The 25,000-nt window shown below is 40.9% G+C and overlaps 2 protein-coding genes across 4 annotated transcripts in view; one reads left to right on the plus strand and one right to left on the minus strand.

The window, feature by feature from the left end:
• The window catches only part of LOC121697628 (keratin-associated protein 10-11-like), a 130,767-nt gene that overhangs the window by 36,127 nt on the left and 69,640 nt on the right, over positions 1–25,000 (plus strand). The window lies entirely within an intron of this gene.
• LOC121690624 overlaps positions 1–25,000 on the minus strand; it is a 26,982-nt gene that overhangs the window by 856 nt on the left and 1,126 nt on the right. For 2 of the 3 annotated variants that reach the window (XM_042071112.1, XM_042071113.1), the window contains exons 2-12: positions 24,350–24,436; positions 23,279–23,350; positions 20,190–20,258; positions 19,207–19,278; positions 16,415–16,483; positions 15,432–15,503; positions 12,640–12,708; positions 11,657–11,728; positions 8,867–8,935; positions 7,884–7,955; positions 2,225–2,270 (exon numbers count right to left, since the gene is read on the minus strand). In XM_042071112.1, the coding sequence (XP_041927046.1) occupies positions 2,225–2,270; positions 7,884–7,955; positions 8,867–8,935; positions 11,657–11,728; positions 12,640–12,708; positions 15,432–15,503; positions 16,415–16,483; positions 19,207–19,278; positions 20,190–20,258; positions 23,279–23,350; positions 24,350–24,436 (769 nt within the window). Of the gene's footprint in view, positions 1–631; positions 698–861; positions 895–1,006; positions 1,053–1,849; positions 1,916–2,079; positions 2,113–2,224; positions 2,271–7,883; positions 7,956–8,866; positions 8,936–11,656; positions 11,729–12,639; positions 12,709–15,431; positions 15,504–16,414; positions 16,484–19,206; positions 19,279–20,189; positions 20,259–23,278; positions 23,351–24,349; positions 24,437–25,000 lie in introns of all 3 variants that reach the window. The other variant, XM_042071114.1, reaches the window with a different exon arrangement.

The raw sequence follows: 25,000 nt of genomic DNA on the forward strand, positions 1-25,000 counted from the left end.
AGTATGATTATGTAAGATTGTTCAAATGTCTGAGGCCACTATTAGATAGCTTGGAGACCAGACTCTCTTCTTCGCAGAGAGTCTGGCCTAGATCCATTGGCAAAGTTTATTTCCTGGTTTGTGGATGGTTGTCTGAAGTTTGAATTCATTGGAGTTCAATCAATAACGTTTGGTAATGACGTATGATAACCACGGGGGACACAACGATAACGATAGGCTTGGAATTTAAATGTAATCGCTCTTGGGAACGCCCTCTGTTCGCTGATTGGGCGGAGATGCACTTTCCGGAGTAAACGAAGCTGGATCAAGCTATACCAGACAGAGTAGTAAAGAGAAATGAAATTGAGCGGAAGTACGTAGTCAGGCGGAGTCAGGCTAACTATTAGATGTGTTGTGTTAGCAATGCTGTAATGGCAGTTTATCATCACTCTGTCTTTTTATTAAGCCAAATCGAGTCAAATAACTCCCCCTAATTCTCTGCACTTATGACAATGCTTCAGTGGCCTGCCTCATGAAGAACAAAACTTAATTAACACTTCCTATTAAATCTGCAGGAAGTTTCTAACTCTAAAAGTTTCTTCTCTCAAAACATAATTCAGCAGTAGAGTCGTCTGTGTGTGTGTGCTTTTACCTGAATGTGTGCGCACTTCCCTCCTGCTGTGCACTCTCTCCTTCCCATCAGTGTTTTTGTGTAATGCTGAAAAAAAATAAACAACCCCCTTAATCCAAACAGTTAGGTTCATCATCTTTTCAATGTCTATGTGACTGACAGGATATTATCGAACTACATCTGACCTGTTTCAATAGCCTCACAGCACACTACAGTGACTATAGATGAGAAACGTTTTAAGACTTTCATACCTTGAGACGTGCCTTCCAGGGCAGAGTCACCATCTGTGAATGGAACATTAGGAATGAATCACTCATCCAAACAGTATCACTAGCTCATCTATATGTAAGGAACCAAATGTCAGTGGATATACTAGTGGACAGAATATATTCGTACCATCTGAGGCGCCTGGAGTGGTCTCAACAGGTCGCCTTGCTCTCTTCTGCAATAAAGAGGACAGCTCAATAAAAATCTTTACATTGTAATTCAACTTAGGCCTTTGTCACAACAATCATTCAACTTCATCCTCTAATCATGTAACAGCCATTTATCTTTACATCTATCTATCCACCTATGCATCCATCCCTCCATCTAAAGTATCTCACAAAAGTATGATTATGTAAGATTGTTCAAATGTCTGAGGCCACTATTAGATAGCTTGGAGACCAGACTCTCTTCTTCGCAGAGAGTCTGGCCTAGATCCATTGGCAAAGTTTATTTCCTGGTTTGTGGATGGTTGTCTGAAGTTTGAATTCATTGGAGTTCAATCAATAACGTTTGGTAATGACGTATGATAACCACGGGGGACACAACGATAACGATAGGCTTGGAATTTAAATGTAATCGCTCTTGGGAACGCCCTCTGTTCGCTGATTGGGCGGAGATGCACTTTCCGGAGTAAACGAAGCTGGATCAAGCTATACCAGACAGAGTAGTAAAGAGAAATGAAATTGAGCGGAAGTACGTAGTCAGGCGGAGTCAGGCTAACTATTAGATGTGTTGTGTTAGCAATGCTGTAATGGCAGTTTATCATCACTCTGTCTTTTTATTAAGCCAAATCGAGTCAAATAACTCCCCCTAATTCTCTGCACTTATGACAATGCTTCAGTGGCCTGCCTCATGAAGAACAAAACTTAATTAACACTTCCTATTAAATCTGCAGGAAGTTTCTAACTCTAAAAGTTTCTTCTCTCAAAACATAATTCAGCAGTAGAGTCGTCTGTGTGTGTGTGCTTTTACCTGAATGTGTGCGCACTTCCCTCCTGCTGTGCACTCTCTCCTTCCCATCAGTGTTTTTGTGTAATGCTGAAAAAAAATAAACAACCCCCTTAATCCAAACAGTTAGGTTCATCATCTTTTCAATGTCTATGTGACTGACAGGATATTATCGAACTACATCTGACCTGTTTCAATAGCCTCACAGCACACTACAGTGACTATAGATGAGAAACGTTTTAAGACTTTCATACCTTGAGACGTGCCTTCCAGGGCAGAGTCACCATCTGTGAATGGAACATTAGGAATGAATCACTCATCCAAACAGTATCACTAGCTCATCTATATGTAAGGAACCAAATGTCAGTGGATATACTAGTGGACAGAATATATTCGTACCATCTGAGGCGCCTGGAGTGGTCTCAACAGGTCGCCTTGCTCTCTTCTGCAATAAAGAGGACAGCTCAATAAAAATCTTTACATTGTAATTCAACTTAGGCCTTTGTCACAACAATCATTCAACTTCATCCTCTAATCATGTAACAGCCATTTATCTTTACATCTATCTATCCACCTATGCATCCATCCATCCATCTAAAGTATCTCACAAAAGTGAATAACTTTCACAAAATAACTCTGCATATAGCCATTCATGTCTAAACAGCTGGCAACAAAAGTGAGTACACCTCACAGTAAACATGTCCTAATTGTGCCCAAACTGTCAATATTTTGTGTGAGCAGCATTATTATGTACTGCCTTAACCCCTATGGGCTTGAAATCACCAGAGCTGCACAGGTTTCTACTGGAATCCTATCCCACTCCTCCATGATGACATCACAGAGCTGGTGGATGTTAGACACCTTGCTCTCCTCCACCTTCCGCATGAGAATGAGCCACAGGCGCTCAAATGGGTGTAGGTACTAGGCCAGTCCATCACCTTTATCTTCAGCTTCCTCAACAAGGCAGTTGTCATCTTGGAGGTGTGTTTAGGGTCATCATCATGCTGTAAAACTGCCATGCCATGCATGCGGCCCAGTTTCCGAGGAGAGGAGGTCATGCTCTGCTTGGAACTCATGTTTCCCTCTATGAACCACAACTCCCCAGTGCCAGCAGCACTCATGCAGCCCTAGATGCCACCACCACCATGCTTGACTTTAGACAAGAGACCGTTGTCTTGGTGTTCCTCACCAGGGTGCTGCCACACACACTTGACATCATCATCAACCCAAGAGAAAGTCTGAAGCTGAAGTTCCTTTCAAACTTTTACTTAGGTTTCACTGTAAAACTAAGCAGACCTTTCAGAATAGAAACTAATGCATTAGCTTAAGGCTAATGTATATGAGAAATCCCATAGAGATGCTAACGTTAGCATAATCGCTAAAAGTTGATATTTAGAGCGAACTTTAGTCCATTTACAAAAAGGTAACATAAGAAGATATCTTTTGCAACTGACTATTAAAATACTCAAAGGCTAGCCTAATGTTTACATATAATACCGTGACTAACTCATCAATGCCACTTGAACAAAGTAGCAGCACAAAATAAACATTAGGCCTGCGTATGACAACGTGGAGCACTAGCAATCACGTGACTTGCTCTGCTGCAGCCAAGGGCTTCTCTCGCATACACCTCCTGGCTTAGTGAATGTATGGGGGTTCAATGCGTGATTTCAATTGTTTTCCCCCTAAGTAATTTAAATACTCGATAATGTCAATTTGCACATTGTTAAAACAGCAATCACTGTTTTAACTATTATCGCAGACGATATATCGCCCACCCCTAGTAATCAGTGTGTGTAGCAGTCAGGTGTAGCAGTCAGGTATGTAGCACCAACACCTGACTGTTACATACACTGATGACTGTCAATGTGTGTTGTAAAGTATCTAGACGCCGTCCACACAAAACCTACACCTGACTTTTATATACACTGATGACTGTCAATGTGTGTTGTAAAGTATCTAGACGCTGTCCTCACAAAACCTACACCTGACTGTTACATACACTGATGACTGTCAATGTGTGTTGTAAAGTATCTAGACGACGTCCTCACAAAACCTACACCTGACTGTTACATACACTGATGACTGTCAATGTGTGTTGTAAAGTATCTAGACGCCGTCCACACAAAACCTACACCTGACTTTTATATACACTGATGACTGTCAATGTGTGTTGTAAAGTATCTAGACGCTGTCCTCACAAAACCTACACCTGACTGTTACATACACTGATGACTGTCAATGTGTGTTGTAAAGTATCTAGACGACGTCCTCACAAAACCTACACCTGACTGTTACATACACTGATGACTGTCAATGTGTGTTGTAAAGTATCTAGACGCCGTCCTCAAAAAACCAACACCTGACTGTTACATACACTGATGACTGTCAATGTGTGTTGTAAAGTATCTAGACGCCGTCCTCACAAAACCTACACCTGACTGTTAGATACACTGATGACTGTCAATGTGTGTTGTAAAGTATCTAGACGCCGTCCTCACAAAACCTACACCTGACTGTTATATACACTGATGACTGTCACTGTGTGTTGTAAAGTATCTAGACGCTGTCTTCACAACACACATTGACAGTCCACAGTGTGTGTAACAGTAAGATGTAGGTGCTGTGTGGACAACGTATAGATACTGTACAACACATATTGACAGTCGTCAGTGTGTAGCAGTCAGATGAAGTTGTTAGGAAGACAGCGTGTAGATACTTTAGGGTCCGTGTCCACCAAAGAAGCTATTTATACAGAGAGCGCTCAAAAACTCATTTTCTGAGCACTTCGTTCTAGTCTTTACTGTTGCTAGGTTGCCAAAACTGTCTGTCAGCACGTCATTTCTAGAATGTTGCGTAATGCGAACTAACTAGTCACCTAGCTAACGGAAAAGGCAGCAATCATTCAGGACTCAGCTGATCAAATGACCTCGACAGACAAAACGAGTTCACGTGGGATTTCAGTGAAGTCCATCCCTCTAGGAAATTACTGTTTACACTTTGTTTAATGTGGACTTTTTATATTTATTTTTATATTTGACTGGGCTGAAGGAAGTTTTCCCCTGCAACTCACCAGACAGTGTTGACAATGCATGTCCTGCATCTTCCTCGATTTTAATTGGCTAGGAAGGCTAGTATCTAGACGCTGTCCTCACAAAACCTACAAATTAACATTTAGCCATTTTTCAATTTTTAGCCAAAAAACACACTTATGTTGTTCCGATCAGCATGAAATCAGACTATGTTGAACAACGCGAGATTACAAACAATCCGGGCTCAGTTTGGAGTCGGTGGATTATTCCCAGTAGGAGGTAAATGGTTTGAAACGTACAGGGTTTCCCCGTTCTGGTGCGATAATGCTGCATGCTAGAGGGACAGGAACAAGATGCACGGCACCGCCTTGAGGCCCCCGAAAAATGTTCCAAAGGAGGGATCTCTGAGACACCCACAAAAAAAAAACACAATGGAAAAACTTCAAAAAAGTTGACCTCTCCCACTTCAGAGGTAGAGTTGTGGGTGGTAGCATCGAGCTAGGAGGCTGAAATTCAAGTCAGACCTTTTGCACATGGCCTACATGGAGAGTGCCAAGTTTAATCTCTCTAGCTGTAAAGCAAAGTGTTGTGTCTGCAAAAAATTCCTTTTTGACGAATTAAACTAGCATCCATATCTCGCTGTTTGTGGCACGACAGCTACGCATACGTGTGTTTGAGGATAATATAGTAGTCGGGTAGCAATGTAGCAGTCAGGTATGTAGCACCAACACCTGACTGTTACATACACTGATGACTGTCAATGTGTGTTGTAAAGTATCTAGACGACGTCCTCACAAAACCTACACCTGACTGTTACATACACTGATGACTGTCAATGTGTGTTGTAAAGTATCTAGACGCCGTCCTCACAAAACCAACACCTGACTGTTACATACACTGATGACTGTCAATGTGTGTTGTAAAGTATCTAGACGCCGTCCTCACAAAACCTACACCTGACTGTTATATACACTGATGACTGTCAATGTGTGTTGTAAAGTATCTAGACGCCGTCCTCACAAAACCTACACCTGACTGTTATATACACTGATGACTGTCAATGTGTGTTGTAAAGTATCTAGACGCTGTCTTCACAACACACATTGACAGTCCACAGTGTGTGTAACAGTAAGATGTAGGTGCTGTGTGGACAACGTATAGATACTGTACAACACATATTGACAGTCGTCAGTGTGTAGCAGTCAGATGAAGTTGTTAGGAAGACAGCGTGTAGATACTTTAGGGTCCGTGTCCACCAAAGAAGCTATTTATACAGAGAGCGCTCAAAAACTCATTTTCTGAGCACTTCGTTCTAGTCTTTACTGTTGCTAGGTTGCCAAAACTGTCTGTCAGCACGTCATTTCTAGAATGTTGCGTAATGCGAACTAACTAGTCACCTAGCTAACGGAAAAGGCAGCAATCATTCAGGACTCAGCTGATCAAATGACCTCGACAGACAAAACGAGTTCACGTGGGATTTCAGTGAAGTCCATCCCTCTAGGAAATTACTGTTTACACTTTGTTTAATGTGGACTTTTTATATTTATTTTTATATTTGACTGGGCTGAAGGAAGTTTTCCCCTGCAACTCACCAGACAGTGTTGACAATGCATGTCCTGCATCTTCCTCGATTTTAATTGGCTAGGAAGGCTAGTATCTAGACGCTGTCCTCACAAAACCTACAAATTAACATTTAGCCATTTTTCAATTTTTAGCCAAAAAACACACTTATGTTGTTCCGATCAGCATGAAATCAGACTATGTTGAACAACGCGAGATTACAAACAATCCGGGCTCAGTTTGGAGTCGGTGGATTATTCCCAGTAGGAGGTAAATGGTTTGAAACGTACAGGGTTTCCCCGTTCTGGTGCGATAATGCTGCATGCTAGAGGGACAGGAACAAGATGCACGGCACCGCCTTGAGGCCCCCAAAAAATGTTCCAAAGGAGGGATCTCTGAGACACCCACAAAAAAAAAACACAATGGAAAAACTTCAAAAAAGTTGACCTCTCCCACTTCAGAGGTAGAGTTGTGGGTGGTAGCATCGAGCTAGGAGGCTGAAATTCAAGTCAGACCTTTTGCACATGGCCTACATGGAGAGTGCCAAGTTTAATCTCTCTAGCTGTAAAGCAAAGTGTTGTGTCTGCAAAAAATTCCTTTTTGACGAATTAAACTAGCATCCATATCTCGCTGTTTGTGGCACGACAGCTACGCATACGTGTGTTTGAGGATAATATAGTAGTCGGGTAGCAATGTAGCAGTCAGGTATGTAGCACCAACACCTGACTGTTACATACACTGATGACTGTCAATGTGTGTTGTAAAGTATCTAGACGCCGTCCTCACAAAACCTACACCTGACTGTTACATACACTGATGACTGTCAATGTGTGTTGTAAAGTATCTAGACGCCGTCCTCACAAAACCAACACCTGACTGTTACATACACTGATGACTGTCAATGTGTGTTGTAAAGTATCTAGACGCCGTCTTCACAAAACCTACACCTGACTGTTATATACACTGATGACTGTCAATGTGTGTTGTAAAGTATCTAGACGCTGTCCTCACAAAACCTACACCTGACTTTTATACACTGATGACGGTCAATGTGTGTTGTAAAGTATCTAGACGCCGTCCTCACAAAACCTACACCTGACTGTTATATACACTGATGACTGTCACTGTGTGTTGTAAAGTATCTAGACGCTGTCTTCACAACACACATTGACAGTCCACAGTGTGTGTAACAGTAAGATGTAGGTGCTGTGTGGACAACGTATAGATACTGTACAACACATATTGACAGTCATCAGTGTGTGTAACAGTCCAGTATAGCAGTTAGTGTCAAGCAGTCAGGTATAGCAGTCAGTGTGTAGCAGTCAGGTGAAGGTGTTATTTAGATAGTGTCTACATTTTTCTGAACTGAAGAATTTCTCCATCATTCAGTCTTAACCGTTTCTGACTAAGCAACACCTTCCCTAAATATGTAATCAGCTGTGAAATGTCATATAGTCTCAACTTACCTGTTCAGTGTTGTTGACATCACTCTCTGTTCCTGCTGCATTAGGAACTGGAGGAGCTGCTTCAGTTGAAATCTTGTGTGCAAGGATTAAAAAAAGTTGTCATTTACAAATAAAACAAGTTTGTTAAAGGAACACACCACCGTTTTTCCATACTGAAATATGTTCTTCCCTTATCTTAAACCAGTTGATACATACCTATCTCGTCTTTGTGCATGCACTCAATCGCTCTGGTGCGCGGCGTTATTTTGCTAGCATGTAGCATAGCTCAGAACAGTCTATGGTTTCATTAGGATCCCAAAAGGGGTAAAGTTAGAAGCGACCAAGTGCTTCCACGTTTTCCCTATTTAAATAAGGTTACGTGGGTAGTTACACGACCCAAGTATGGTTATACAAAATAAAACTTGGCGATTATCTAGGCAGATAAAAAGGATAACTATAATGTATGGCGGAATTGCGCTTGGGAGCACTTCAAGGTCAGCACATTAATGTCATCACTCCTGAAACATGAAGGCACCGTATACCTAGCAGCAAACAGAAGGTATATAGTGCCATCATGTTTCAGGAGTGATGATATTACTGCGCCGACGTCAAAGTGCTCCCAAGTGTTATTCCGCCATACATTATAGTTATCCTTTTTATCCGCTTAGAAAATTGCCACGTTTTTATTTTGTGTAACCATACTTGGGTCGTGTAACTACTCACGTAACCGTATTTAAATAAGGAAAACGTGGAAGTGCTTGGTCGCTTCTAACTTCACCCCTTTTTTGAAACCATAGACTGTTCTGAGCCATGATGCATGCTAGCATAGCTAACTCCGCGCACCAGAGCGATTGAGTGCATGCACAAAGACGAAATAGGTATGGATCAACTGGTTTAAGATCAGGGAAAAACATATCAGTATGGAAAAACGGTGGCGTGTGCCTTTAACATTAAAATTCAGTGGTAACTACATCAGGTTAGAGACACACCCTACAGACATTTACCTTCTCTGTTGAATCCTCTAATGCAAGATTGGCCAAAGAAGTTTGTTGCTGCTCAGTGTCTGGAGTCAACTGTAAAACATAAAGCAAGCATTTTTATGAGGAATCATTTAATGATGGGTGTGTTACAATATAATGTCTGTATGAATTAACATAGCTTTGTGAAAGGGGTTCTGTACTGCAGTACAAGAAAGAGAAGAGAAGACAATGATGCCCATGTTGAGTTCACATCCAACCTACAAGTCTGATAGGATCTAGTGTGTACATACGCCTATGGATGTATCTGTGTGTAGATACTTTACAAAACACATTCACAGTAATCAGTAGGGGTGGGCGATATGGACAAAAAATAATATCTCGATATTTTGGTGATTTTGACGATAACGATAATTAGTCGATATCCTTTAAAAAACTGTTTTTAAAAGTCCAAGTTACTTTACAGCTCATTATTTATGAATAGCATCATTACAATAATAACCAATAACCTAACCTGTGACTTTTCTAACCAAACCAATGCATTGTCACTATGACACATTTCCAATTCTGCCCCCACTTGTGTGTGTGGCAATGACATGGTCTAGCCAGCTACATTACAGAGGATAGATAGGCCTGACCGTTTCCCAAGAGAAAGTCTGAAGCTGAAGTTCCTTTCAAACTTTTACTTAGGTTTCACTGTAAAACTAAGCAGACCTTTCAGAATAGAAACTAATGCATTAGCTTAAGGCTAATGTATATGAGAAATCCCATAGAGATGCTAACGGTTAGCATAATCGCTAAAAGTTGATATTTAGAGCGAACTTTAGTCCATTTACAAAAAGGTAACATAAGAAGATATCTTTTGCAACTGACTATTAAAATACTCAAAGGCTAGCCTAATGTTTACATATAATACCGTGACTAACTCACCAATGCCACTTGAACAAAGTAGCAGCACAAAATAAACATTAGGCCTGCGTATGACAACGTGGACCACTAGCAATCACGTGACTTGCTCTGCTGCAGCCAAGGGCTTCTCTCGCATACACCTCCTAGCTTAGTGAATGTATGGGGGTTCAATGCGTGATTTCGATTGTTTTCCCCCTAAGTCATTTAAATACTCGATAATGTCAATTTGCACATTGTTAAAACAGCAATCACGATATTATCGCAGACGATATATATCGCCCACCCCTAGTAATCAGTGTGTGTAGCAGTCAGGTGTAGCAGTCAGGTATGTAGCACCAACACCTGACTGTTACATACACTGATGACTGTCAATGTGTGTTGTAAAGTATCTAGACGCCGTCCTCACAAAACCTACACCTGACTTTTATATACACTGATGACTGTCAATGTGTGTTGTAAAGTATCTAGACGCTGTCCTCACAAAACCTACACCTGACTGTTACATACACTGATGACTGTCAATGTGTGTTGTAAAGTATCTAGACGCCGTCCTCACAAAACCTACACCTGACTGTTACATACACTGATGACTGTCAATGTGTGTTGTAAAGTATCTAGACGCCGTCCTCACAAAACCTACAAATTAACATTTAGCCATTTTTCAATTTTTAGCCAAAAAACACACTTATGTTGTTCCGATCAGCATGAAATCAGACTATGTTGAACAACGCGAGATTACAAACAATCCGGACTCAGTTTGGAGTCGGTGGATTATTCCCAGTAGGAGGTAAATGGTTTGAAACGTACAGGGTTTCCCCGTTCTGGTGCGATAATGCTGCATGCTAGAGGGACAGGAACAAGATGCACGGCACCGCCTTGAGGCCCCCGAAAAATGTTCCAAAGGAGGGATCTCTGAGACACCCACAAAAAAAAAACACAATGGAAAAACTTCAAAAAAGTTGACCTCTCCCACTTCAGAGGTAGAGTTGTGGGTGGTAGCATCGAGCTAGGAGGCTGAAATTCAAGTCAGACCTTTTGCACATGGCCTACATGGAGAGTGCCAAGTTTAATCTCTCTAGCTGTAAAGCAAAGTGTTGTGTCTGCAAAAAATTCCTTTTTGACGAATTAAACTAGCATCCATATCTCGCTGTTTGTGGCACGACAGCTACGCATACGTGTGTTTGAGGATAATATAGTAGTCGGTTAGCAATGTAGCAGTCAGGTATGTAGCACCAACACCTGACTGTTACATACACTGATGACTGTCAATGTGTGTTGTAAAGTATCTAGACGCCGTCCTCACAAAACCTACACCTGACTGTTACATACACTGATGACTGTCAATGTGTGTTGTAAAGTATCTAGACGCCGTCTTCACAAAACCTACACCTGACTGTTATATACACTGATGACTGTCAATGTGTGTTGTAAAGTATCTAGACGCTGTCCTCACAAAACCTACACCTGACTTTTATACACTGATGACGGTCAATGTGTGTTGTAAAGTATCTAGACGCCGTCCTCACAAAACCTACACCTGACTGTTATATACACTGATGACTGTCACTGTGTGTTGTAAAGTATCTAGACGCTGTCTTCACAACACACATTGACAGTCCACAGTGTGTGTAACAGTAAGATGTAGGTGCTGTGTGGACAACGTATAGATACTGTACAACACATATTGACAGTCATCAGTGTGTGTAACAGTCCAGTATAGCAGTTAGTGTCAAGCAGTCAGGTATAGCAGTCAGTGTGTAGCAGTCAGGTGAAGGTGTTATTTAGATAGTGTCTACATTTTTCTGAACTGAAGAATTTCTCCATCATTCAGTCTTAACCGTTTCTGACTAAGCAACACCTTCCCTAAATATGTAATCAGCTGTGAAATGTCATATAGTCTCAACTTACCTGTTCAGTGTTGTTGACATCACTCTCTGTTCCTGCTGCATTAGGAACTGGAGGAGCTGCTTCAGTTGAAATCTTGTGTGCAAGGATTAAAAAAAGTTGTCATTTACAAATAAAACAAGTTTGTTAAAGGAACACACCACCGTTTTTCCATACTGAAATATGTTCTTCCCTTATCTTAAACCAGTTGATACATACCTATCTCGTCTTTGTGCATGCACTCAATCGCTCTGGTGCGCGGCGTTATTTTGCTAGCATGTAGCATAGCTCAGAACAGTCTATGGTTTCATTAGGATCCCAAAAGGGGTAAAGTTAGAAGCGACCAAGTGCTTCCACGTTTTCCCTATTTAAATAAGGTTACGTGGGTAGTTACACGACCCAAGTAGGGTTATACAAAATAAAACTTGGCGATTATCTAGGCAGATAAAAAGGATAACTATAATGTATGGCGGAATTGCGCTTGGGAGCACTTCAAGGTCAGCGCAATAATGTCATCACTCCTGAAACATGAAGGCACCGTATACCTAGCAGCAAACAGAAGGTATATAGTGCCATCATGTTTCAGGAGTGATGATATTACTGCGCCGACGTCAAAGTGCTCCCAAGTGTTATTCCGCCATACATTATAGTTATCCTTTTTATCCGCTTAGAAAATTGCCACGTTTTTATTTTGTGTAACCATACTTGGGTCGTGTAACTACTCACGTAACCGTATTTAAATAAGGAAAACGTGGAAGTGCTTGGTCGCTTCTAACTTCACCCCTTTTTTGAAACCATAGACTGTTCTGAGCCATGATGCATGCTAGCATAGCTAACTCCGCGCACCAGAGCGATTGAGCGCATGCACAAAGACGAAATAGGTATGGATCAACTGGTTTAAGATCAGGGAAAAACATATCAGTATGGAAAAACGGTGGCGTGTGCCTTTAACATTAAAATTCAGTGGTAACTACATCAGGTTAGAGACACACCCTACAGACATTTACCTTCTCTGTTGAATCCTCTAATGCAAGATTGGCCAAAGAAGTTTGTTGCTGCTCAGTGTCTGGAGTCAACTGTAAAACATAAAGCAAGCATTTTTATGAGGAATCATTTAATGATGGGTGTGTTACAATATAATGTCTGTATGAATTAACATAGCTTTGTGAAAGGGGTTCTGTACTGCAGTACAAGAAAGAGAAGAGAAGACAATGATGCCCATGTTGAGTTCACATCCAACCTACAAGTCTGATAGGATCTAGTGTGTACATACGCCTATGGATGTATCTGTGTGTAGATACTTTACAAAACACATTCACAGTAATCAGTAGGGGTGGGCGATATGGACAAAAAATAATATCTCGATATTTTGGTGATTTTGACGATAACGATAATTAGTCGATATCCTTTAAAAAACTGTTTTTAAAAGTCCAAGTTACTTTACAGCTCATTATTTATGAATAGCATCATTACAATAATAACCAATAACCTAACCTGTGACTTTTCTAACCAAACCAATGCATTGTCACTCTATGACACATTTCCAATTCTGCCCCCACTTGTGTGTGTGGCAATGACATGGTCTAGCCAGCTACATTACAGAGGATAGATAGACCTGACCGTTTCCCAAGAGAAAGTCTGAAGCTGAAGTTCCTTTCAAACTTTTACTTAGGTTTCACTGTAAAACTAAGCAGACCTTTCAGAATAGAAACTAATGCATTAGCTTAAGGCTAATGTATATGAGAAATCCCATAGAGATGCTAACGGTTAGCATAATCGCTAAAAGTTGATATTTAGAGCGAACTTTAGTCCATTTACAAAAAGGTAACATAAGAAGATATCTTTTGCAACTGACTATTAAAATACTCAAAGGCTAGCCTAATGTTTACATATAATACCGTGACTAACTCATCAATGCCACTTGAACAAAGTAGCAGCACAAAATAAACATTAGGCCTGCGTATGACAACGTGGACCACTAGCAATCACGTGACTTGCTCTGCTGCAGCCAAGGGCTTCTCTCGCATACACCTCCTGGCTTAGTGAATGTATGGGGGTTCAATGCGTGATTTCGATTGTTTTCCCCCTAAGTCATTTAAATACTCAATAATGTCAATTTGCACATTGTTAAAACAGCAATCACGATATTATCGCAGACGATATATATCGCCCACCCCTAGTAATCAGTGTGTGTAGCAGTCAGGTGTAGCAGTCAGGTATGTAGCACCAACACCTGACTGTTACATACACTGATGACTGTCAATGTGTGTTGTAAAGTATCTAGACGCCGTCCTCACAAAACCTACACCTGACTTTTATATACACTGATGACTGTCAATGTGTGTTGTAAAGTATCTAGACGCAGTCCTCACAAAACCTACACCTGACTGTTACATACACTGATGACTGTCAATGTGTGTTGTAAAGTATCTAGACGCCGTCCTCACAAAACCTACACCTGACTGTTACATACACTGATGACTGTCAATGTGTGTTGTAAAGTATCTAGACGCCGTCCTCACAAAACCTACAAATTAACATTTAGCCATTTTTCAATTTTTAGCCAAAAAACACACTTATGTTGTTCCGATCAGCATGAAATCAGACTATGTTGAACAACGCGAGATTACAAACAATCCGGACTCAGTTTGGAGTCGGTGGATTATTCCCAGTAGGAGGTAAATGGTTTGAAACGTACAGGGTTTCCCCGTTCTGGTGCGATAATGCTGCATGCTAGAGGGACAGGAACAAGATGCACGGCACCGCCTTGAGGCCCCCGAAAAATGTTCCAAAGGAGGGATCTCTGAGACACCCACAAAAAAAAAACACAATGGAAAAACTTCAAAAAAGTTGACCTCTCCCACTTCAGAGGTAGAGTTGTGGGTGGTAGCATCGAGCTAGGAGGCTGAAATTCAAGTCAGACCTTTTGCACATGGCCTACATGGAGAGTGCCAAGTTTAATCTCTCTAGCTGTAAAGCAAAGTGTTGTGTCTGCAAAAAATTCCTTTTTGACGAATTAAACTAGCATCCATATCTCGCTGTTTGTGGCACGACAGTTACGCATACGTGTGTTTGAGGATAATATAGTAGTCGGTTAGCAATGTAGCAGTCAGGTATGTAGCACCAACACCTGACTGTTACATACACTGATGACTGTCAATGTGTGTTGTAAAGTATCTAGACGCCGTCCTCACAAAACCTACACCTGACTGTTACATACACTGATGACTGTCAATGTGTGTTGTAAAGTATCTAGACGCCGTCTTCACAAAACCTACACCTGACTGTTATATACACTGATGACTGTCAATGTGTGTTGTAAAGTATCTAGACGCTGTCCTCACAAAACCTACACCTGACTTTTATACACTGATGACGGTCAATGTGTGTTGTAAAGTATCTAGACGCCGTCCTCACAAAACCTACACCTGACTGTTATATACACTGATGACTGTCACTGTGTGTTGTGAAGTATCTAGTCGCTGTCTTCACAACACACATTGACAGTCCACAGTGTGTGTAACAGTAAGATGTAGGTGCTGTGTGGACAACGTATAGATACTGTACAACACATATTGACAGTCATCAGTGTGTGTAACAGTCCAGTATAGCAGTTAGTGTCAAGCAGTCAGGTATAGCAGTCAGTGTGTAGCAGTCAGGTGAAGGTGTTATTTAGATAGTGTCTACATTTTTCTGAACTGAAGAATTTCTCCATCATTCAGTCTTAACCGTTTCTGACTAAGCAACACCTTCCCTAAATATGTAATCAGCTGTGAAATGTCATATAGTCTCAACTTACCTGTTCAGTGTTGTTGACATCACTCTCTGTTCCTGCTGCATTAGGAACTGGAGGAGCTGCTTCAGTTGAAATCTTGTGTGCAAGGATTAAAAAAAGTTGTCATTTACAAATAAAACAAGTTTGTTAAAGGAACACACCACCGTTTTTCCATACTGAAATATGTTCTTCCCTTATCTTAAACCAGTTGATACATACCTATCTCGTCTTTGTGCATGCACTCAATCGCTCTGGTGCGCGGCGTTATTTTGCTAGCATGTAGCATAGCTCAGAACAGTCTATGGTTTCATTAGGATCCCAAAAGGGGTAAAGTTAGAAGCGACCAAGTGCTTCCACGTTTTCCCTATTTAAATAAGGTTACGTGGGTAGTTACACGACCCAAGTATGGTTATACAAAATAAAACTTGGCGATTATCTAGGCAGATAAAAAGGATAACTATAATGTATGGCGGAATTGCGCTTGGGAGCACTTCAAGGTCAGCGCAATAATGTCATCACTCCTGAAACATGAAGGCACCGTATACCTAGCAGCAAACAGAAGGTATATAGTGCCATCATGTTTCAGGAGTGATGATATTACTGCGCCGACGTCAAAGTGCTCCCAAGTGTTATTCCGCCATACATTATAGTTATCCTTTTTATCCGCTTAGAAAATTGCCACGTTTTTATTTTGTGTAACCATACTTGGGTCGTGTAACTACTCACGTAACCGTATTTAAATAAGGAAAACGTGGAAGTGCTTGGTCGCTTCTAACTTCACCCCTTTTTTGAAACCATAGACTGTTCTGAGCCATGATGCATGCTAGCATAGCTAACTCCGCGCACCAGAGCGATTGAGCGCATGCACAAAGACGAAATAGGTATGGATCAACTGGTTTAAGATCAGGGAAAAACATATCAGTATGGAAAAACGGTGGCGTGTGCCTTTAACATTAAAATTCAGTGGTAACTACATCAGGTTAGAGACACACCCTACAGACATTTACCTTCTCTGTTGAATCCTCTAATGCAAGATTGGCCAAAGAAGTTTGTTGCTGCTCAGTGTCTGGAGTCAACTGTAAAACATAAAGCAAGCATTTTTATGAGGAATCATTTAATGATGGGTGTGTTACAATATAATGTCTGTATGAATTAACATAGCTTTGTGAAAGGGGTTCTGTACTGCAGTACAAGAAAGAGAAGAGAAGACAATGATGCCCATGTTGAGTTCACATCCAACCTACAAGTCTGATAGGATCTAGTGTGTACATACGCCTATGGATGTATCTGTGTGTAGATACTTTACAAAACACATTCACAGTAATCAGTAGGGGTGGGCGATATGGACAAAAAATAATATCTCGATATTTTGGTGATTTTGACGATAACGATAATTAGTCGATATCCTTTAAAAAACTGTTTTTAAAAGTCCAAGTTACTTTACAGCTCATTATTTATGAATAGCATCATTACAATAATAACCAATAACCTAACCTGTGACTTTTCTAACCAAACCAATGCATTGTCACTCTATGACACATTTCCAATTCTGCCCCCACTTGTGTGTGTGGCAATGACATGGTCTAGCCAGCTACATTACAGAGGATAGATAGACCTGACCGTTTCCCAAGAGAAAGTCTGAAGCTGAAGTTCCTTTCAAACTTTTACTTAGGTTTCACTGTAAAACTAAGCAGACCTTTCAGAATAGAAACTAATGCATTAGCTTAAGGCTAATGTATATGAGAAATCCCATAGAGATGCTAACGGTTAGCATAATCGCTAAAAGTTGATATTTAGAGCGAACTTTAGTCCATTTACAAAAAGGTAACATAAGAAGATATCTTTTGCAACTGACTATTAAAATACTCAAAGGCTAGCCTAATGTTTACATATAATACCGTGACTAACTCATCAATGCCACTTGAACAAAGTAGCAGCACAAAATAAACATTAGGCCTGCGTATGACAACGTGGACCACTAGCAATCACGTGACTTGCTCTGCTGCAGCCAAGGGCTTCTCTCGCATACACCTCCTGGCTTAGTGAATGTATGGGGGTTCAATGCGTGATTTCGATTGTTTTCCCCCTAAGTCATTTAAATACTCAATAATGTCAATTTGCACATTGTTAAAACAGCAATCACGATATTATCGCAGACGATATATATCACCCACCCCTAGTAATCAGTGTGTGTAGCAGTCAGGTGTAGCAGTCAGGTATGTAGCACCAACACCTGACTGTTACATACACTGATGACTGTCAATGTGTGTTGTAAAGTATCTAGACGCCGTCCTCACAAAACCTACACCTGACTTTTATATACACTGATGACTGTCAATGTGTGTTGTAAAGTATCTAGACGCAGTCCTCACAAAACCTACACCTGACTGTTACATACACTGATGACTGTCAATGTGTGTTGTAAAGTATCTAGACGCCGTCCTCACAAAACCTACACCTGACTGTTACATACACTGATGACTGTCAATGTGTGTTGTAAAGTATCTAGACGCCGTCCTCACAAAACCTACAAATTAACATTTAGCCATTTTTCAATTTTTAGCCAAAAAACACACTTATGTTGTTCCGATCAGCATGAAATCAGACTATGTTGAACAACGCGAGATTACAAACAATCCGGACTCAGTTTGGAGTCGGTGGATTATTCCCAGTAGGAGGTAAATGGTTTGAAACGTACAGGGTTTCCCCGTTCTGGTGCGATAATGCTGCATGCTAGAGGGACAGGAACAAGATGCACGGCACCGCCTTGAGGCCCCCGAAAAATGTTCCAAAGGAGGGATCTCTGAGACACCCACAAAAAAAAAACACAATGGAAAAACTTCAAAAAAGTTGACCTCTCCCACTTCAGAGGTAGAGTTGTGGGTGGTAGCATCGAGCTAGGAGGCTGAAATTCAAGTCAGACCTTTTGCACATGGCCTACATGGAGAGTGCCAAGTTTAATCTCTCTAGCTGTAAAGCAAAGTGTTGTGTCTGCAAAAAATTCCTTTTTGACGAATTAAACTAGCATCCATATCTCGCTGTTTGTGGCACGACAGTTACGCATACGTGTGTTTGAGGATAATATAGTAGTCGGTTAGCAATGTAGCAGTCAGGTATGTAGCACCAACACCTGACTGTTACATACACTGATGACTGTCAATGTGTGTTGTAAAGTATCTAGACGCCGTCCTCACAAAACCTACACCTGACTGTTACATACACTGATGACTGTCAATGTGTGTTGTAAAGTATCTAGACGCCGTCTTCACAAAACCTACACCTGACTGTTATATACACTGATGACTGTCAATGTGTGTTGTAAAGTATCTAGACGCTGTCCTCACAAAACCTACACCTGACTTTTATACACTGATGACGGTCAATGTGTGTTGTAAAGTATCTAGACGCCGTCCTCACAAAACCTACACCTGACTGTTATATACACTGATGACTGTCACTGTGTGTTGTGAAGTATCTAGTCGCTGTCTTCACAACACACATTGACAGTCCACAGTGTGTGTAACAGTAAGATGTAGGTGCTGTGTGGACAACGTATAGATACTGTACAACACATATTGACAGTCATCAGTGTGTGTAACAGTCCAGTATAGCAGTTAGTGTCAAGCAGTCAGGTATAGCAGTCAGTGTGTAGCAGTCAGGTGAAGGTGTTATTTAGATAGTGTCTACATTTTTCTGAACTGAAGAATTTCTCCATCATTCAGTCTTAACCGTTTCTGACTAAGCAACACCTTCCCTAAATATGTAATCAGCTGTGAAATGTCATATAGTCTCAACTTACCTGTTCAGTGTTGTTGACATCACTCTCTGTTCCTGCTGCATTAGGAACTGGAGGAGCTGCTTCAGTTGAAATCTTGTGTGCAAGGATTAAAAAAAGTTGTCATTTACAAATAAAACAAGTTTGTTAAAGGAACACACCACCGTTTTTCCATACTGAAATATGTTCTTCCCTTATCTTAAACCAGTTGATACATACCTATCTCGTCTTTGTGCATGCACTCAATCGCTCTGGTGCGTGGCGTTATTTTGCTAGCATGTAGCATAGCTCAGAACAGTCTATGGTTTCATTAGGATCCCAAAAGGGGTAAAGTTAGAAGCGACCAAGTGCTTCCACGTTTTCCCTATTTAAATAAGGTTACGTGGGTAGTTACACGACCCAAGTATGGTTATACAAAATAAAACTTGGCGATTATCTAGGCAGATAAAAAGGATAACTATAATGTATGGCGGAATTGCGCTTGGGAGCACTTCAAGGTCAGCACATTAATGTCATCACTCCTGAAACATGAAGGCACCGTATACCTAGCAGCAAACAGAAGGTATATAGTGCCATCATGTTTCAGGAGTGATGATATTACTGCGCCGACGTCAAAGTGCTCCCAAGTGTTATTCCGCCATACATTATAGTTATCCTTTTTATCCGCTTAGAAAATTGCCACGTTTTTATTTTGTGTAACCATACTTGGGTCGTGTAACTACTCACGTAACCGTATTTAAATAAGGAAAACGTGGAAGTGCTTGGTCGCTTCTAACTTCACCCCTTTTTTGAAACCATAGACTGTTCTGAGCCATGATGCATGCTAGCATAGCTAACTCCGCGCACCAGAGCGATTGAGTGCATGCACAAAGACGAAATAGGTGTGGATCAACTGGTTTAAGATCAGGGAAAAACATATCAGTATGGAAAAACGGTGGCGTGTGCCTTTAACATTAAAATTCAGTGGTAACTACATCAGGTTAGAGACACACCCTACAGACATTTACCTTCTCTGTTGAATCCTCTAATGCAAGATTGGCCAAAGAAGTTTGTTGCTGCTCAGTGTCTGGAGTCAACTGTAAAACATAAAGCAAGCATTTTTATGAGGAATCATTTAATGATGGGTGTGTTACAATATAATGTCTGTATGAATTAACATAGCTTTGTGAAAGGGGTTCTGTACTGCAGTACAAGAAAGAGAAGAGAAGACAATGATGCCCATGTTGAGTTCACATCCAACCTACAAGTCTGATAGGATCTAGTGTGTACATACGCCTATGGATGTATCTGTGTGTAGATACTTTACAAAACACATTCACAGTAATCAGTAGGGGTGGGCGATATGGACAAAAAATAATATCTCGATATTTTGGTGATTTTGACGATAACGATAATTAGTCGATATCCTTTAAAAAACTGTTTTTAAAAGTCCAAGTTACTTTACAGCTCATTATTTATGAATAGCATCATTACAATAATAACCAATAACCTAACCTGTGACTTTTCTAACCAAACCAATGCATTGTCACTCTATGACACATTTCCAATTCTGCCCCCACTTGTGTGTGTGGCAATGACATGGTCTAGCCAGCTACATTACAGAGGATAGATAGGCCTGACCGTTTCCCAAGAGAAAGTCTGAAGCTGAAGTTCCTTTCAAACTTTTACTTAGGTTTCACTGTAAAACTAAGCAGACCTTTCAGAATAGAAACTAATGCATTAGCTTAAGGCTAATGTATATGAGAAATCCCATAGAGATGCTAACGGTTAGCATAATCGCTAAAAGTTGATATTTAGAGCGAACTTTAGTCCATTTACAAAAAGGTAACATAAGAAGATATCTTTTGCAACTGACTATTAAAATACTCAAAGGCTAGCCTAATGTTTACATATAATACCGTGACTAACTCATCAATGCCACTTGAACAAAGTAGCAGCACAAAATAAACATTAGGCCTGCGTATGACAACGTGGACCACTAGCAATCACGTGACTTGCTCTGCTGCAGCCAAGGGCTTCTCTCGCATACACCTCCTGGCTTAGTGAATGTATGGGGGTTCAATGCGTGATTTCGATTGTTTTCCCCCTAAGTCATTTAAATACTCGATAATGTCAATTTGCACATTGTTAAAACAGCAATCACGATATTATCGCAGACGATATATATCGCCCACCCCTAGTAATCAGTGTGTGTAGCAGTCAGGTGTAGCAGTCAGGTATGTAGCACCAACACCTGACTGTTACATACACTGATGACTGTCAATGTGTGTTGTAAAGTATCTAGACGCTGTCCTCACAAAACCTACACCTGACTGTTTTATACACTGATGACTGTCAATGTGTGTTGTAAAGTATCTAGACGCCGTCCTCACAAAACCTACACCTGACTGTTATATACACTGATGACTGTCACTGTGTGTTGTAAAGTATCTAGACGCCGTCTTCACAACACACATTGACAGTCCACAGTGTGTGTAACAGTAAGATGTAGGTGCTGTGTGGACAACGTATAGATACTGTACAACACATATTGACAGTCATCAGTGTGTGTAACAGTCCAGTATAGCAGTCAGTGTGTAGCAGTCAGATGAAGTTGTTAGGAAGACAGCGTGTAGATACTTTAGGGTCCGTGTCCACCAAAGAAGCTATTTATACAGAGAGCGCTCAAAAACTCATTTTCTGAGCACTTCGTTCTAGTCTTTACTGTTGCTAGGTTGCCAAAACTGTCTGTCAGCACGTCATTTCTAGAATGTTGCGTAATGCGAACTAACTAGTCACCTAGCTAACGGAAAAGGCAGCAATCATTCAGGACTCAGCTGATCAAATGACCTCGACAGACAAAACGAGTTCACGTGGGATTTCAGTGAAGTCCATCCCTCTAGGAAATTACTGTTTACACTTTGTTTAATGTGGACTTTTTATATTTATTTTTATATTTGACTGGGCTGAAGGAAGTTTTCCCCTGCAACTCACCAGACAGTGTTGACAATGCATGTCCTGCATCTTCCTCGATTTTAATTGGCTAGGAAGGCTAGTATCTAGACGCTGTCCTCACAAAACCTACAAATTAACATTTAGCCATTTTTCAATTTTTAGCCAAAAAACACACTTATGTTGTTCCGATCAGCATGAAATCAGACTATGTTGAACAACGCGAGATTACAAACAATCCGGACTCAGTTTGGAGTCGGTGGATTATTCCCAGTAGGAGGTAAATGGTTTGAAACGTACAGGGTTTCCCCGTTCTGGTGCGATAATGCTGCATGCTAGAGGGACTGGAACAAGATGCACGGCACCGCCTTGAGGCCCCCGAAAAATGTTCCAAAGGAGGGATCTCTGAGACACCCACAAAAAAAAAACACAATGGAAAAACTTCAAAAAAGTTGACCTCTCCCACTTCAGAGGTAGAGTTGTGGGTGGTAGCATCGAGCTAGGAGGCTGAAATTCAAGTCAGACCTTTTGCACATGGCCTACATGGAGAGTGCCAAGTTTAATCTCTCTAGCTGTAAAGCAAAGTGTTGTGTTCCTTTTTGACGAATTAAACTAGCATCCATATCTCGCTGTTTGTGGCACGACAGCTACGCATACGTGTGTTTGAGGATAATATAGTAGTCGGGTAGCAATGTAGCAGTCAGGTATGTAGCACCAACACCTGACTGTTACATACACTGATGACTGTCAAGGTGTGTTGTAAAGTATCTAGACGCTGTGCTCACAAAACCTACTCCTGACTGTTTCATACACTGATGACTGTCACTGTGTTGTAAAGTATCTAGACGCTGTCTTCACAACACACATTGACAGTCCACAGTGTGTGTAACAGTAAGATGTAGGTGCTGTGTGGACAACGTATAGATACTGTACAACACATATTGACAGTCATCAGTGTGTGTAACAGTCCAGTATAGCAGTTAGTGTCAAGCAGTCAAGTATAGCAGTCAGTGTGTAGCAGTCAGGTGAAGGTGTTATTTAGATAGTATCTACATTTTTCTGAACTGAAGAATTTCTCCATTAATCAGTCTTAACAGTTTCTGACTAAGCAACACCTTCCCTAAATATGTAATCAGCTGTGAAATGTCATACAGTCTCAACTTACCTGTTCAGTGTTGTTGACATCACTCTCTGTTCCTGCTGCATTAGGAACTGGAGGAGCTGCTTCAGTTGAAATCTTGTGTGCAAGGATTAAAAAAAGTTGTCATTTACAAATAAAACAAGTTTGTTAAAGGAACACACCACCGTTTTTCCATACTGAAATATGTTCTTCCCTTATCTTAAACCAGTTGATACATACCTATCTCGTCTTTGTGCATGCACTCAATCGCTCTGGTGCGCGGCGTTATTTTGCTAGCATGTAGCATAGCTCAGAACAGTCTATGGTTTCATTAGGATCCCAAAAGGGGTGAAGTTAGAAGCGACCAAGTGCTTCCACGTTTTCCCTATTTAAATAAGGTTACGTGGGTAGTTACACAACCCAAGTATGGTTATACAAAATAAAACTTGGCGATTATCTAGGCAGATAAAAAGGATAACTACAATGTATTTCGGAATTGAGCTTGGGAGCACTTCAAGGTCAGTGCAATAATGTCATCACTCCTGAAACATGAAGGCACCGTATACCTAGCAGCAAACAGAAGGTATATAGTGCCATCATGTTTCAGGAGTGATGATATTACTGCACCGACGTCGAAGTGCTCCCAAGTGTTATTCCGCCATACATTATAGTTATCCTTTTTATCCGCTTAGAAAATTGCCACGTTTTTATTTTGTGTATGTACAGCACTGCAGCATTGGAGGACAGTACACATTGGTCGTAGTGTTATCCGATTGCGTCGAAGCCCGAAATCATTCAGAGTGAACATGGTCTAGTGTTATCCAATTGCGTGCAGTGAGGTTTTTAAATGCATGCTTGTTGCCGCCCCTCGAGTTGGGCCATTAGATTGTTCTTGTTGTTTTAATACTAGATTTACATGGTCAATGGGTCCTATTGTTTAGTCTTGCAATGCTACTGGATAGTAAATGTGTATAAAGATCTGCCCATCTGGCCGTGAACTCACACAACCTGAAGATTTTACCAGAATAAGCAAGTGTGTGTATGTAGATCATGTGTATGTCTCTTTGTGCATGCTGAATTTCCTATGAGATCTTATCTTAAGCCTGTATTACTCACCTTTGTATCTTTCGACAAGGACGAGAAATACTTCGCCTCATTGATGGGTTTTACCACTCTCCTCCGGGACCTTAGAGTTGCCATCTCCTACAACAACCCAAAGATAATGTTTACAACACATATTATTTAGACAGTTCAGTGTTGTCTAATGCAATTTTGATGTGCTCTGTTTTCACTCTCTCAATCACACTGTAGCTCTCATCAAGTGAGAAATTCCAACCATCATAAGATGCTAATTTACATTTGTGAGGATTTCGATATACACATGCATCTACGATAATGACGGAGCAATATTAGCAGCTATATCTGTCACTACCGCTCATGAATGAATCGCGAGTGCTAGACACTAGGCCGCCTACACAGACTGTTTGCTTACAGTTATGAACTGAATAAAATCGCGGAGCTCATCAATGTTACTGATGTCTGCCAAACAGACGCACCTAGACAGTTCACGGTAATTAGGCTATGAGGAGTAGAGTAGGGTAGTGTAGCTTCACAACAAGAACGAAATTGAAGTAGCAAAACTGCAGCAGGAAGAGAGATTTTGTTTGATGTTTGACTCCTGAATGAACATTTATCTCGAGTGCTATACATTTAGGCCGCCTACACACTCACTGTTTACCATGGCCAATCACGTGAAAACCGTCGGAT

The sequence above is a fragment of the Alosa sapidissima genome, chromosome 2 (assembly GCF_018492685.1).
Source record: "Alosa sapidissima isolate fAloSap1 chromosome 2, fAloSap1.pri, whole genome shotgun sequence".
Classification (NCBI taxonomy): Eukaryota; Metazoa; Chordata; class Actinopteri; order Clupeiformes; family Clupeidae; genus Alosa; species Alosa sapidissima.